The sequence below is a fragment of the Bos indicus x Bos taurus genome, chromosome 11 (assembly GCF_003369695.1).
Source record: "Bos indicus x Bos taurus breed Angus x Brahman F1 hybrid chromosome 11, Bos_hybrid_MaternalHap_v2.0, whole genome shotgun sequence".
Lineage (NCBI taxonomy): Eukaryota > Metazoa > Chordata > Mammalia > Artiodactyla > Bovidae > Bos > Bos indicus x Bos taurus.
Window position 1 is genome coordinate 63,440,546 of NC_040086.1, and position 17,046 is coordinate 63,457,591.

Here is a 17,046-nt window from a genome sequence, read left to right on the forward strand (position 1 = left end):
CTAGATATTGTTGATGGACACTCTTTGGAGCTCCTGATGCTACCCCGAGGTTGGAAGAGCAACAGCCCAGAGGTGGATGCCAGCCCTTCCGAGCCCAGGCAAAACGCCCGGAGCCACAAACACCATCCCAGAGGCAGTAAATCCCTCAGCTTGTGCCCCATAGAGAAAACATGAGAAAGTACGCTTCCTAATCCTGCTCACCCAAAGCTCCACCCACACACTTTGCAGTCCTTCAACCTCCTTAGAATTCACTCTCCGTGGCGGTCAAGAATAATTAATCAAAATGTTCAAAATGCAGAAAGCAACACCAGTGTCCACCTCCTCCTCCTCCCCTAAATCGAAGAGCCTAGTTTTGCAAAGTGAAACCCACATTTTTATCTGTGCACCCACTCTTGTCTCAAAGATATCAAAGAGCTTTTAGAGAGGCAGTGACGATGGGACGGGCTAAGTGGTCGTGGAAACCAAATTCACCACTACACCCTCTGTGCACCACACCTGAAATGTCCCGACTTTTTATCTCTGGGGAGGGTCTTTTCTATTGAGGTCAGGGGCAGATGGCAACAGACTTCAGGGTGTGTTTTTATTTCCCTTTCCTTCTGCTTGACAAACCAGCCCTCCGGGCTGCAGGTGTGACAGGTCAGAAATAGTTAACATCAAGTTCTCCTTTGCTGGGAGCGAACCTGTTCCACCAGAATGGCCAGATAAGGGGAGCCGCCACTTCCTTAGAGATAAGATCCGCCGTTCTGCACTCAGACCTGAGTGAGGCAGGGCCCGCCACCAGCCACTCGCCTGCCCACCCACTGCTCAAGCGCGCTTCTGCTCCAAGTCACTGGACACTACCTGGGGCGGTGGAAAGTTGAATCTCTTTCTCAAATGGGGCATTCTTAATTCATGGTTAACTGTCCCACAATGCAGTCTCTGACCTCACAGCTAATGCTAACAATGAAAAACTCCCAAATCACAATGACTTCTTAACAACAAATGGCTCCCCCTCGGTGTGTGTGCCTGCACACTCGAGTCTGTGTGGTGGGGAGGTGGGCAATTAACATCTATGCCTAAATTCGAGGGAAACATTGTCTGCAGTGAAAACCCATCCAATGACAATCTTTAGAGATATTTAAATTCTCCTTGTTCAGTAAAGATTCAGTGAGAGGGGGTTTGATTGACCCTGAAGCTGTGTGGCCACAGATGCAGGAGAAAAGCTAGTAAAATCAAAGAGGTGGGTGTACGGCACACAAAGCTTCTCTCTGATGCAGGCTGAGCGAAGGGATGCTGCTTATTTCAAGTAATTTTATGCTGAATCTTTTTTAAAAAAAGATTTCTTGGCCATGCAGCGTGGCATGTGGGATCTTAGTTCTCTGACCAGGGATCGAACCCGTGCCTGCTGCGTTGGAAGCACAGTCTTAAGCATGGCACCACCAGGGAAGTTTCCATGGCGAGTACTGCCGTACACAAGATTGTCACACACACCTGAACGCACGTGCTCTGCAAATCCAGATGTTGGTGTCTGTTTTGCTTAAATCAAAAGATCAACTTGAATTTGGATCCTGCTGTCCTTTTACCTGTGAAGACACTGTATCGGCTCAAGCTTCACCTGGGGAGCACAGGTAACTCCCTAGAACTCCAGTTCCAGAACAAGTCTCCCTTTGGCTCTTGGCAGTGTTTTACATCTTAAAATACTACTACTAACACAAAACGGTGTGACGCCCCGGTCGTAATTTTACTCTCCAGAACGAACAATAAAAATATCAAAAGTTGGGCGAGGAAGCAGAGCAGGAAAAAAAAAAAAAGAATGTTATCAGAACGTTATGACATAGCCCACGTGTGGAGGGTAACTCCCCAGCATGCCATCACCCCAGGCCAGGCCTCTGTTCCTCCCCTTTCCTACTTCTTTCTCAGAGTCCCTTAGGGTATCTTACACCATCACAAATCCTTGGCAAAGTCTAGAATCTTGGTAGTCAATAAACCAAATGGGTGAGGGGCACTAGATCCCCCATGCACACTTCGACAGGATTTACCTGTCTCTGTTTTCAGCTCGAGAGAGTTCCTCACAAATCCAGTCTCTTGGGTCCCTTCTCCTGTCTCGCTGGGGCTGTTTATCAGACAGGCATGATCTGTCCCTTCTGTTTACACCTTGCGTGCGTGCTCAGTCGCTTCAATCATGTCTGACTCTTTGCGACCCTATGGACTGTAACCCTGCCACATTCCTCTGTCCACGGGATTCTCCAGACAGGAATACTGGAGTGGGTTGCCATGTCCTCCTCCAGGGGATTTTCCTGACCCAGGGGTCGAACCCATATCTCTTATGTCTCCTGCATTGGCAGGCAGGGTTCTTTAACACTAGCACCACCGACGAAGCCCATAAAAGGTATGTGTGCACGTGTGCTGAGTCGCTTCAGTCGTGTCCGACTCTTTGCGACCCTATGACTGAGCCAGCCAGGCTCTTCTATCCAAAGGATTCTCCAGGTAAAAATACGGGAGTGGGTTGCCATGACCTCCTCCAGGGGATCTTCCCGACCTAGAGATTGAACCTGAATCTCCAACACTGGCAGGCAGACTGCTTACCACTGAACCACCTAGGAAGAGAACTGGTGGTAGAGCTGCAAATTGCTCAGCCAGCCCTAAAGTCCCCTTCCAAGGCTTTTGTGTACAAAATCCCAGTCTCCAGTCCCAGGAATCTGTCAGATTTTCTGGAGTTTTCCTTCAGCCTATAAATATTGCCCCAATGCTGGCTTTCATCATAACCCTCATCCTTTAATCCATACCCTACGGAACAGCAGGAGACTCAAGTTTAATCCCTGGGTCGGGAAGATCCCCTGGAGAAGGAAGTGGCAAGCCACTTCAGTATCCTTGCCTGGGAAATCCCATGGACAGAGGAGCCTGGCGGGCTACAGTCCATGGAGTCACAAGAATCACACACGACTGAGTGACTAAACCACCACCAGGCAATTAACAGTGATTTCAAAATCGTAGACGCCAATTACAGAGCACCTCTTCGTGGACTCTTAGGAACATACGTCATCTGACTTAATACTTACAACAGCCTAGGAAAGGAGATACTATGGTTTCTCTTTTACTTGAGGTTTTGAATGGTTCAGGTGATTTACCCCTGGTCACATGGCTAATAAGTAACAGAGAGGAGGTGACATCAGGCCTGCCTCAGTCTAGAAGGGCGCTGATACAAGGAGGCCCCTGGGGCTACTGAACGCCTGGAATACAGCTGGTCCAAATGACGTGCTCTACAAGTGTGAAATATACACTGCCTTTCAAAGGTGTTGTACCCAAAATGCAAAATATCTCAATAACAATTTTTATTATTGATTACATACATATTGAAACAACTATTTAGACAGGTTGAGTTAAATAAATAAAATATATTAAAATTAATCTCACCTATTTTTTTTTAAACACACTGCTCCCAGACCATTTAATGTCACTTATGCAGTTCCTGAGGTATTTGCATTGTACAGCACTTGTCTAAATCCTCCAGTCTTTACTGAGAAGTCCTACTGCCTCCCTGCTTTCCTGCAGTAATGCAGCTCTTTAGTAGTTTACACGTTGTACACTATTTTAAAAAGAACAGACTCTGTGGTGGTCCAGTGGCTAAGAGTCTGTGCTCCCAACGCAGAGGGCCTGAGTACAATCCCTGGTTAGGAAACCAGATCCCGCATGCTGCCACTAAGAGTTTGAACGCCGCAACTAAAGATTTCACTTGCAGCTGAGACCTGGCACAGTCAAATATATAAACAAAAATATTAAAAAAAATAAATCCACCTCAACAGTCTCACCTCCAGTAATAAAAACTTTGTTTCCTGATGAAGACTTCAAGAATAATTTTTAATGCAAAGAAAAAAGAAGTATAAATTCACATACAGATGTCAAAGAATCTGCAAGCAGCCTAGACAGGGCTGTCCCCCGTCCCTACAATGCCAGGATCTCCAACATGGTCTTGGCATTTGGTCAAACCTCCTTCTCAGGCGGTCTCCCTTTTAAAATTTAACTCAATTTTCAACTTTTTAATTTTGTATTGGGGTAGAGCCGATTAAACAAACAATGTTCTGACAGTTTCAGGTGAACAGCAAAGGGGCTCAGCCACACATATACACACATGAATCTGTTCTCCCCCAGCCTCCCCTCCCATCCAGTGCTCGGGCAGTCTCCCTTTTATCGCTATTTGCACTCACCATCTTGGTTCTTGACCTCAATAGATGAAAATGGTTCTCAAATCATATCAAAAGGGGACCTAGCTTTTTGCTCCTAAGGATGAGAATTTCATAGATGAGAAGGTAGGGAAAAGATGTCGGGCACTGAATCTACAGTAAAAATCAGAAGGAGCTATGGCCCATACCTTTCCCTGGGGGGAGTGGGTCTCAGGGCAGTGCACCTGGCTGGCTGGCATCTGGAAGGGGTCCAGAGGCTGTCTACTCTGGTTGCCTTCACTGTGGAACGCCTATCCGCTGAAGTTCCTGACCTACTGCAACTGCTAACCCGAAGTGTTCGTTCTCTCTCAGGGTTTTCCATTTTTATGTTATGATCATCAACATCAGCTGTAGCAGATAGCCTTTTTTCAACTGCTTGCGCTCCATGTACCAGGCACTGTGCTGAGCACGCAACCCAGGTTATCTCACTTAATCCTCTGAGGAATGACTCAGCTCCGGGCCCAGGCAAGACTCACCCAACACAGCAGGCTCTACAAGCCAGCCACACGGAGGGACACTGAGTCTCCCTGCCCTCCTTCCCCAGCATTTCTAGGGTAACCCCATGGCATCCAAGCCACCCAGCAGCAGGCTCTACAAGCCACACAGAGGGAGACTGAGTCTCCCTGCCCTCCTTCCCCAGCATTTCTAGGGTACCCCAGCGACGTGCAAGCCACCCAACAGCGGGCTCTACAAGCCACACAGAGGGAGACTGAGTCTCCCTGCCCTCCTTCCCCAGCATTTCTAGGGTACCCCAGCAACGTGCAAGCCACCCAACAGCAGGCTCTATAAGCCACACGGAGGGAGACTGGGTCTCCCTGCCCTCGTTCCCCAGCGTTCCTAGGGTACCCCAGCGGCATGCAAGCAGGTAGCCTGATTTGGTCAGCTGCCAAAGTGCTGACACGGTATCATTTAATTGTTACTTTAATTACGTGCTTTCAAACAGCACTCTCACATGACGACCTGTCAAATGGCACTTTACCTGTGCACTGGACCGGGCCACACAGGCATAAGCTAAGCAAAGTTAACTGGCCTGAAGGAACTTGTAAAACTAAATTACAACAGGGGACAAAAGTTAGGGATGGAGTGTCGGCCTAAACAGCTCACTTCCTTGTCTTAATTGGCTTCCATCTTGGTGTTAATTGACTTTGGAGTTAAGAGCCTTTCATACAAATGGAGGGAAGCTGACCTTTGGAGCGCTGGTGACTTGTTGAGTAAATATGTCTTTATGGACTTCATAAAATGCAGATAGTGTAAACACACACTCAGGAACTATTAAAAGCACTGGGTGGCTGGAGTAAGGCACAAAGGTGGCCTTTAAGATTCCTGAGTACTCCGTAGTTGGACGTTTCAGAAAACGAACATCCAGGATGTAATTACAATTTAGGGAATAGATTTCAAACTCTGGCTTGCAGGCAGAGGATTCACTTAGGGAGCTTTTCAAAAATACAGATTCTCCGGGCCACATGCCCAGAGAGGCTGATCCAGGAGGTCTGGGGTAGCCTGCTGACATCTGTATTCTAACAAGCTCTCCAGACTACCAACTCTGAGTAGATGGCCCAGGACCAGCTTTGAAAAACTACGATTTCAGTGCTATAAGCAGTTCACTCACCTTCTCACCTGTTCTTCCTTACTCCCACTAAAGAATACCAGCTGGGGAACACAGAAGACCAGAGTCCTTCATTCAGGAGCGGAGGGATCTTCTGAAGCAGGAGGGAACTCCCTTTCTCCCCCTGCCCATTATCCAAGAGCAATAACTGACCCCAGCAAGTTCTCAGGCTGGCACCAGGAGAGCCTTCTTTATGCCTCTGAATGGGAAAGAGATCAGCTCCCCTAGAACAGCTGAAACCCATCCACAAAGTCAAGGGTGCACATTCAGCACAGGGAGCCACATTTTCCACATATACAGCCCGATCTCTCTACACTGACCACAGCCCCCATGTCAGGGAGACGTCAACATGCACAGCATCCATGAGCCTGAGGCAGCTGGAGAAACACCTCCAGTTCTGGATCCCTGTTTTATAAGGAGACTGGGACGGTGTCTGGGCAGCAGAAGCTCTCCTCATGTATCAGTGGGGAGACAGAACAGCAGAGAGCTGGCTGTCGTGGCCACAGAGGACAGTAGTTCCATAGATGAGCTGCTGACGATCAGGGCCACATATCCATGTCACCTGGCACGAGGGCCCCTTATCTTGGAAGTATCTGGGCAGAGGGAGAAGGGCCATCTGGGGCAGCAGAACAGCACCTACTTACCAGCCCTGCATTAGTAAGATCTCCACAGACCCTGCGTTTCCATCCCCGGGGTGGGGTGGGGGTTGGGGGTTGAGGGTGGAGTGCTCTCACATGAGCAAATATGCCCTCAATCATGAGTAACCCTTTCCCCAAAGCTTATCAAAATGGTTCATGACAGCATTTGCTTTTTTCCTACTCAACATGGAGAGTGCCAAAACGTGGTGACACGTTTGACAAGACCAGAAAGTGTCAAATCTACAAACAGTTCATAAAGGACTATAGATTTCCAACAACCAAAGTGATGAACCGCAGGTAAAACAGATTTGCTATTTTTATTGCAAAATTCACGAAAGCTGTAGAAGAAGTTGCTAATATTCCCACTCGAGGCGTATGCCATTTCAGAACCTCTAAGGACCCAGTTTCCACCCATGGGCTACTAGCAAAACGACTTAAAGAGGAAAACAGCACGTCTTACATAAACAAGAGCCTAACACGTTCAAAGGGAGAGTTGTTTTTCTCACTGGCATGGCCTCAGCACACATTCGTTCTCGTGCGTTTGCTTAAATTAAGTGATTATGAATTTCGCCTGCCAGGTTTTGACTCCTCGTTTCCAAACAGAGGAAAAGCAGAAGAGCCAACATGCCTCTTTGGTTCTTTACACTTTTTTTTTGTGCTGTCGTCCCATATGGTTGTCACCACTGAGGCTCTGGACACGAAGTGCTCGCCCATGGGTGCTTCCCTGGTTATTATTGTGCCAGCCTCCCCGTGATCCTGATCTCCTGCCTGGGAAGGGCTCATCACCCACAGCACTCGCACCCAAGGCCAGCTCAGCTGTAAGCTCTCCTGCAAGGCCGTCAGGACCTTGAAAGCTTTCTGGGAGGTTCCAACCCTTTCTCAAGACTCATTAGTTTAGGCAGAAATACACTCACTCACTGGAAGAACCTTTAGGCGATACACAAACTTTAGCACCATTGGCCTCATCTCAAAGTCCATCTTGCCTCCAACGTCTTGAGCGGAGCTGTTTTTTGCGGTAGGGGGAGGCAGAAGAGGGGAGCCTAGGGGACTAGGCACAGATTGACAGGAACTGGAAACCTACAGGTAAGGATGTGAAATTGATTTGATGTCTGAGGCCCTCCAGCCCACGCAGTTGTGCTCAGACGGCCATTTTTTCCAGAAAGAAGTCTTTGAGACTTCTTATGAAGTCATGAGTTGACTTGGTCCCATTTAAAATAAATAAATAACCTGTTCTAGTGGTAGCAAAATATGCACAACATAACATTTACCATTGGACCCATTTTTAAGTGTATGGTTCAGTGACATTAAGTACATACGTTCACACTGTTGTGCAAGACTCTCCCGTTTTTAAGAGCGCCCTTCACACTTTCTCCTAAGATATTAAAACACTTTTTCAACCTCTCCCACAGTTGCATCCTGTGCCACAGTTTCAGATGAAAAGCTACAATCTTAATACCTGGCATCAGTTTTGTTAGCAACATCTGTTTTAAGTCAATGTATTTTTCAGTTCTAGGTAAAGCATATGATTCTATATCTGTTTTCCTTTAAATTCAAACAGATGCCGGTCTTATAAAAACAAAAGGTTTGTCAAAAATCAAACTCAAGAACTATTCTTGTTTCCTGTAAAATAACTGGCCCCATTCTACCCACCCCCTAAAAGACAAAATAAAAAAACACTCCTGTATTTACTACTTAATTAAAATAGCTAAATTCATATCCTAAAGGCATCTGTATTACATCACTAAGGAAAACTTCTGAAAAAAATTATTAGGGCTTTTAAAGTTTCAGTCAAACTTTTAAAAAAGTTAATAAAAAACAGTCGTAATTTTGGACAGCTGTAGGTGATTTTTTGGTGTGTTTTAGAGTGTTTTTTGTTAAAAAAAAAAAAAGGCCTCTTGAATCAACAATTAGAATTTATTTTGCATTGTCTCTTATGGTTTCACTTTACATGTAACATCAATTTGGTATCTTCCTCCCTAAGAGATGATTTACTAACGTGAATGAGATGGAATCATGAAGAAAGAGTGGGAAGGAAAACAGCAATGGTCCCCTCCCCTGATAAGGATGTGTGTGACTTGAATTCCCTTCTGTATGACAGATGACTCAGGTAAATGACTCAGGGGCAGTGATACGGGAACTTTTTTTTTTAGCTACAACTGACATTTAACATTATATTAGTTTCAGGTGTACAACATGATTTGCTATTTGTATATACCTAAAAAATGATCACCACAATAAAGTCTGGTTAACACCCATCACCCAGGGGGATCTTTCAAAAGAGGAAGGCTTGGGTGGTGCCATCTTGGTTGGTCATAGCCCTCTAGGTTTGGTGGGTGTTTCCCTCTTCCAAATCTTGATTAGTCTAAGACACAGTATAATCCAGATTTTTTTGAAATATTGACACAGGGTGTGAGGGTGAAATTCTAATTCAGTTGGTCTAGGGAGGAGAAAGGTGAAAGTGGAAAGACAGACAGATGTTGTGTCCTAGAAAGCATGCCAAACCAACCTGGATATGTTCCTCCTGCGGCCTCTTATTAAAACTGATAAACTGCCCTTGTTAGGACAGTCTGGGGAGGAGTTCTGGTTCAGGCTGCGGGCATGGGTGGACTGGACACAGTGGTCTCTTCTCCTGGTCACTGCTGCACTGCTCCATGTGGAACAAGAGGCTTGTGGAAGGAGGGATCTGTGGGCAAATCATTTATAAGCAAACCGCCCTGATGGTTTGGATGATCCAAAAGCAATGTGATGTGGAACCTGAAACCCCACAAAGCAATCTTTAGGCTCACAAGGGATCCTTTACTCGATGAATAAGGATGCCCAGCTGATGGAGACTAAAGGGGGAGCGTGTAGAATACCAAGAGAAGGAAATTTTTTAAGTACACGTTATCCATCTGACACAAGCGGTATGAATCTTGTTATCCAAGGGGAGCCCTGACTGAGAACTACAGTTCCCAAGCAGGACTGGGAAATGGATCGTCTCATCATGGCAAGGTGGCACGTGCTTCCCAGCATGTGTGTTTGACTGTGGGCTCTTGGGGAGAGCATGTCTGGCTTTGGAGATTTTTATTCTTCCTCAAGCCTAGGTTTCTACACGGTTATAACACTTAGTAGCTATCTCATTTGGTAAAGAGAATAATCCCAATTTTATCAGAGTTAACCTGTGGGGCAGCGGCCTTACAAAAATTAAAACAAACATGCTACCGTAAAAAATACTCATCATATGACTAGCTCGTCAACTCTTCCCTCCCTCTCTTTGCTGTAACAGGCACCTGTCGGCTTAGAAATGTCCGGAGTTCTCACTCTAGTGCGCCCAAACTGGCACCCCTCCCATGCTGCTATCTGCCAATCCCCCACCCCCACCCCGAGACCTGCATATCAAATATTACTTCCTGCTGTCTATGACCGCATCGCCTTGGCAGTTAACCTCAAAAGCAAACACATGGGGAGGAGAGAAGTCCCTGGAGCTGGGGAGGAAGGACAAGCCTCAGGGAAGTTTCAGACATTTTTGCTAGTGCCCAGGTGCAAAAACCTTGGTCACGTGTATTTCAACGTCTCATCAAAGGCCTCATCTTTTCTTCCCCGGGATGGAGAGCTGAATGACTCCTCTGCCTCCACTCCCTACCCTCCTGTTCTTGAAACACACATATGGGACCCCCCTACCACCCAAAGGTGAACCACACAGGAACAGTGTCTGGCAGCTCACCTATTCTCCACGTGTTCAGGGGTTGACCGAGGCTGGCACTCTGTTCAATGTTGATGGTTCCTCGGCAACACGGGCTACGTTTATTTAAACTGAACAAGTTATAATCATCTTTTTCTGGTGTCCAGGGAGTTCAATGGTTCAGGGTAACAACTGTCATGAAAGTCTGACACAACACCAAAACAGGACTGGAGCCAAGGGCAGATGACATCTGCTTACCTACATATCCCAAGGAACCAACTAGCTGTGTGACCCTGGGTTCATCACTCGACCTCTTTGGATTGCAAGAAGGGAGATGGCATTTTCCTAAGCTGCTCTCCAGCTCTACAATTTTATGGTCCAGTTGCAACCATTTTACTTTACTGAGAAAGGGCGATGTACTCTCCACTTCACAAGGGCAATTTCAACTGAGCAGTGCTGTGTTCCTGCAGGAGGAACAATACTTAAAAAAAAAAAAAAAAAGTTTAAACTATATTAAAAAAAAATAGTAAAAATACAAGAAGTAGTAAAAACAACAACAAAAAGAAAAACCCCAAACCCTCACTTGATTTCTTACTAGCCTGAAAGTTTGATCTACAAAGTAGGTTGGTTAACTTTGCTTTGAATTTCACAGCTTCCCTATCTTCCAATAAACATAACAACCTCTTCGGAACAAAGATTCCTAGAGCGGTGCCTGCTGCAGTTCATTACAGCCAGAAGGAAAGCCCTGCCCAGATCCGGTGGGGTAAGAGCTCTTAGGGGCCTCTCTGACTCCAGCCTAGCCCGTAGCCTCCAACTAATTGGAATTTACCGACAGTACATCACTTTATCATTTCTTTGATTCAGAACTTTAAACAGCACCATTCCACGTAAAGCACGAAAGCTCCAAGATGGATTTTGACAGCCTGGCATGCAATAAGCCTAAAATTTAGCCTCACCTACCCGGACCAGCTCTTTCTCTGAGTTCCCCCGGCATATACCCAGGGGTGGGATTTCCTTGTCTGTGGAAGAAACCTTTGGACGCCGGATGCCTCCTCTCCAACCTGCCTGACCCGCCCCCTCCCCCACTATCACCACCACCATCCTTATCTGAGTCCGCTACAACTCAAGAGTCACCTGGATGAAAGTGAACTTTCCCCTTGGCTAGTGCAGCAAGAGGTACTTTAACTTCTTTGCATTTGTCTCTATTTTTAAAAAGAATATTATACTTATAAAAGTTTTCTTAAAACAGGGACTCTGGGGCTTCCCTGGTGGCTCAGTGGTAGAGAATCCACTGAATGCGCCACAACTACTGAGCCTGTGCTCTAGAGCCCAGGAGCTGCAACTACCGAGCCCCTGCGCCCTGGAGCCTGTGTTCCACAACAAGACACGCCGCCACAAGAACCCCACGCGCCACAACTGGAGAGTAGCCCTCGACTGCCACAACTAGAGAAAAGCAGCGACGAAGACCCAGCACAGCCAAAAATAAACAAATACAATTAGTTTTTTTAAAAAAGAACTCTCCTTACAATACTGGAACTACAAGAGTTCTTCAGTATTATTACTATTCAATCCCTTTATTTTAGAGACGAGAAAGCCAAGTCTGGAGAGACCACCTGACATCTTGGGCACATTGGTGGCAAAGAAGTGAAGGGGACCGAAGTTTCCCAACTCCCAGAACTTGCTGCACAAAGCAAACTGCTCCCCATCTGCTCTGCTACTTGGTATCCGTTCAAAAGCTTCTCCTGTTGGGTGTATCCTTTTTTCCCACAATAGAGTCCTGTGCTGCACAACGCAGGTGTTCAATAAATGCAAGGAAGCTGGAAGACAGAAGACAAGCTCCCCTAGGCCCTCCTCCTTATGAGAAAACCCAACTTTGTACCAAGTCTCTGTGGGGGAAAGTCCTGACTCATTTTCAACTCCCCCCACCCACCTCCAACTAACGCCCTCTGCTTTCCTTCAGACCTTCCACCCAATCCTCAATCCACCCGGAGTATAAACACACCCTCTGCATATGCATCCCACGTGAATGTCCATGGAATTCTCCAGGCCAGAATACTGGAGTGGGTAGTCTTTTTCTTCTCCAGGGGATCTTCCCAACCCAGGGATCGAACCCAGGTCTCCTGCTTGGCAGGCAGATTCTTTACCACTGAGCCACCTGGGAAGCCCCCTGAATGACCACACTCATGTCCTTACATACAGAATGAGGGGCACAGCAATGATCCCCAATTAAGTGTAAGTATGCAAAGGCAGAAAAACTAAGGGACCAGCCCTCTTCCTCTAGAGATTATCGCCGTATTTTTTAACAACTGTGAGTTGAGAAAAATATGACAAACATCCACCATGAATTCAATAGTATTTTATTGAGGTTATATTTTATTATTGTATAAATGCAACGGCATACATTGAAAGAGTAATACATGTATGTGGGTGATGTTATATACATATTTGCTTCACAAACAACACTTGAATTGCTTATGGGTCCCCAGCCACTTGGGAAACTGCTGGGTAGAGGCATTGGTTCAAGACTTCAGAGGTGATGCCTAAACGCTGGGCGTGCATGTTAGTCACTCAGTCGTGTCCAACTCTTTGCGATCCCATGGGCTGTAGACTGCCAGGCTCCTCTGTCCATGGGATTCTCCAGGCAAGAATACTGTAGTGGGTTGCCACTCCCTTCTCCAGGGGATCTTCCTGACTGAGGGATCGAACCCAGATCTCCTGCACAGCAGGCAGATTATTTACCATCTGAGCCACCAGGGAAGCCCCTCAATGCTGGGGAAGGACCTTGAGTCTCTTATCACCTTCCTCTGACATCTGCCAATGGGCCAATGAAGATACCACCAGAGAGGGGCCATGGTCAGCTCACTTCAGAGCTCTCATTCCATCTCCCTTCTTGTTGTATTTACTACTCTCACAGGCCGTGGTATTTCCAGCACTTCTTTTTTGGGGGAGAAGGGTCTTATTCTAGTCCTCCGGTCTATTCTTGGCTTTCCTGGCAATGCTGCCTCAGGTAGAAAGCCACTTTCAGTTTCTCCCCAGGAATTATCTCTAAAGAGAAAGCGCTGACAAGTGATGGATAATTTGCATTTTAACCCTATTCAAATTTGGGTAAATGGTTTAATATGCATGCTAATATTCTATCATTATTCCAATTAAGGAAACTATTATGTTAAAGTGTTTAATCAGGAGAATTAGGGAGAACTCCAGACACCTAAAATTAACCTCTAATAGTCTTGACATTCATTTTATTTAAGTGCAATTTGCTAAGCTATAAGCAACTCCTTGCCTAAGACTTCTGTTTAGGCACGTGGGGATTCCTGATAAGACCTAACAGCAATTCATTTCCTAACTAGATTGCTGTCTAAAAGAATAAACTAAAAGGGCTGCAATTTAAATACAATCAAGTCCCCAAGCAGTCACATTCCAGAAGACTTAAACATCATCATCTTGATCCCCAGGAACAACAATGCTATTCGCATCAGAAACAACACAACCACTTCCTCTTTCTCTGACCTTCTCGGTTTAATTACTTCCTGTGATTTCTTCTAGGGCTGAGTGTGCTTGCTCCCAGGGCGGCTGGCTTTCCATAGGAGACCGATTTGTCTGGAAGGTGCAGAATGCCAGCTGACAGACATTATACACAAAGTGCTGGGACTTCCTATTCCTCTTTCAGTGATGGATTTCTTGGGCTGTCTGGCATTCACCAAGAACTTTTTTTTTTAAAGTGGTAAGAAAAGAAAAAATTCTTCCAGCACCTTACCATCTAAAGATCAAGCTACGCCTCAAAGCTGAAAGTCCTGCCAACAATGGGTAAAGGCAGGCCCTTGATAATATCTCTCTGCGTGGAAACACCACCTTCTTGACCAATGAGCTTCTTCAGCAAGTTCCAAATGCCAAGTATGTGAGGTTGCCTCTGAAGACACAAACCTGGCAGCTGGGAGCTCACCGTCATCACAAAGACAGGCTCTTGCTACTCAAACAGGGGTCCTTGGATCTGCACCAGCAGCATCGGGAAGTTGGTTAAAATTGCAGCATCTCAGGCCTTCCCGAACCAGATTTCTCATTTTATAAGATTCCCATGCACATTCAGGTTTAATCCTCTTCTCAAAATAGCTAGGCTAAAACCAAGTCTTAATGAACAGCAAGCTTCGTTAACTATTTTGCTCACACACACTCCATCAAGGGCAAGGTGGCTGGTTGTGTTTCCAAAAGCGGTCTCTGTAGAACTGCTCTTTGTATCAGTACAGAAAATGCCATCTCTTTGGGTACTGGTTCTCTGCTCCACAGAGCTGAACAGGCGAGCGAGGAAGAAATGTCACCTCACTGTCCTGAGGCATTTACAGGATCCTGTGCATGCATGCTAAGTCACTTCAGCTGTGACCAACTCTATGCAACCCTGTGGACTGTAGCCCATCAGGCTCCTCTGTCCAGGGAGCTTTCCAGGCAAGAATACTAGAGTAAGTTGCCATTTCCTACTCCAGGGGATCTTCCCGACCCATAGATCGAACCTGGGTCTCCTGTACTACAGGTGGACTCTTTACCATTTGAGCCACTAAGGAAGCCCTTTACAGAGTTCTAATTTCATCTGCTCAATGGTAATATAAGTCAAACTGTACATGCAACAGATTCTTTGCCAAAACTGAGGCTCTATGCAGTTGTTCATAGTTGTTCTACAGACACGAGATGTGAAGTCAAAGGACCTGGGTAAAAATAACAAATCCTGCTCTGTGACCTCAGACAAGATACTTAACCTGGCTGAATCTTTTCTTCGCCTGCAGCTGTGGACACTGTTGATTCATGGACATAATCCATCCACATGTGAGTGCATGAGTGTATTTGTATGAACACACAACACACACTCACCCTAAAAATGACTCAAGAACTTGTTAGGGGATCTGGGAAGGGTGTGGAGCTCCTCTAAAGCTTTGGACAAGGAGTTCCCTGTACCCCAAATCTGGGAATCCCAACGCCTGCAGCTTGAGGGGTAACTCTGCAGAGGACGAAGAGGGCAAACACCTCTGGTGGCCAATCAGTCCATCATCCAGATAACTCTTGTGTTACGCCCTTAAGGCACAAGGAAGTGCCTGGCACCCTAGAATGTAAGCTCCCCGAGGGCAGAGGCTCCCTCTGAGCCACAGCTGGGGTCCTATCTGGCAGGAAGGTGGCTGGACACTGTGTGAAGTAAGTGAAGGGCACTCTGCAGCCAGTCACTCCCTCTCCTCCAGTCTCACCCGAACTACTATTTATTTTATCCAATAAATAATTTATACATGGCTTTTCAATTAGTGGCCAAGAATTTTCTAAAGTGAAGTTCCTTAGATTCAGAGAATACTACATTTCCAATGGACACCTGTCATCTGATATCCACTACTTTTCCTTAGGATAAAAAGACATGTAAGAACAGAACTGGTTCACAAACAGCAGACTCCTAATCTGAAATCTGTGCATGCGTGCTCAGTCATGTATGACTCTTTGCGACCCCATGGCTCCTCTGTTCACGCAATTTTCCAGGCAAGAATAGTGGAGCGGGTTGCCTTTCCTCCTCCAGAAGATCTTCCCAACCCAGGGATCGAACCTGCGTCTCCTGTGTGTCCACCATTGGCAGGCAGATTCTTTACCACTGTGCCACCCGGGAAGCCTGAAACTTGTTGACCCACAGTCTAACGAGAAGACAAGCATTAGCCTTCAGGGCCAGAAGTAGCATTAGGCCAGGGCACACCATCCAGGCACAGCAGACCTGTTTCAGAATTTTGAGCCTGAGAAAAATCCCAGATTTTGATTTAACCTATTAAACAAAGAAGAGACATTTAATTACTCTGTTTAAGACTGTATTTACACTTATTCAGCTTTAAAAGTTCTACCAAAAAATGAGTAAACATATTGGGATATAGATGATTAAATCTCTGGCCGAGCATCCACTTTATTCCCTGGATGGAAATATAAACACAAACACCAATATGGCACACAAATAGACAAAACAAGCCATAAGCCAGCTTACTCCTAAGAGAACTCTCAGCCTCATCCATTCCCCCCACAAGCCTACCGATGCTTTGTTTTAGAAAGAATTTGAACGCTGTTGATAATATGAGTTCTAGACCAGACAGGGGTGGCAAGAGAGCGAAGGATGCTACTACAAAGGTAAGTAAACTGACAGTAAGCATCAGAAGAGGAAAGAAGTAGAGAACGACCCCAAAGCCCACGTTTCCTGCACCACCAGAATGGCAGCCTGCCCCTCTGAATAGTTTTTAAAAACAAACAACTTCAAGTCTTTCTGGATGTACATACAATATGAATAATCATTTAATTTTTTATATAAGGTCAAACTTTTTCAATTAATGAACATTTAATCAATCAATGAATGTTTGCAGAAAGCCTACTATGGGCTTAGCACTCTGCCTGAAGATGGGTGTACAGGTCAATAAGCTATTATTTCCACACCTGGAAGGGCAGATGGGCCAAGCTTCTGGGTGCATTCTCAGGGTGGGATGCAAATACAAAATAAACAGTGTTATCTGAAAAATCAATAGTGGAGGCCAGAGCCAAAGCAATGAGAAAAAAAAGTAAGAGGAATAAACAGTGAAAATGAAAGACAAGGATGAACCAGGAAGGACAATTTTAACAACTCAGCCTGATAATTAAGTTTTAAGCACTTATGAATGGACCACAGGAAATATATCTAAGATTGGAACTGCAATTTGAAAAATCGTTATTTTTACAAAGAGGAGGAGCCAAACCTATACATTTTGAAGGTGCTCATATTGTTTTATCTCTTCAATCACAACTGCTAAATGCCCTGCTAAATGCCAGGATGAAGTAAAAATTTGTTTCTTCACCTGTACGCTCTTGTGTGTGCTTAGCTGCTCAGTCCTGTCCAACTCTTTGCAACCCTGTGGATTATAGCCCGCCAGACTTTACTGTTCATGGGATTCTCTGGGCAAGAATACT

At 45.7% G+C, this 17,046-nt stretch overlaps 1 protein-coding gene across 3 annotated transcripts in view; it reads right to left on the reverse strand.

The window, feature by feature from the left end:
- The window catches only part of SPRED2 (sprouty related EVH1 domain containing 2), a 126,778-nt gene that overhangs the window by 99,271 nt on the left and 10,461 nt on the right, over positions 1-17,046 (reverse strand). For 2 of the 3 annotated variants that reach the window (XM_027555643.1, XM_027555644.1), the window contains one exon: positions 8,950-9,126. The exons of the other annotated variant lie outside the window; for it this stretch is intronic. In XM_027555643.1, coding sequence (XP_027411444.1) covers positions 8,950-9,126 — 177 coding nt within the window. The remainder of the gene's footprint in view (positions 1-8,949; positions 9,127-17,046) is intronic. 3 annotated transcript variants of the gene reach the window in all.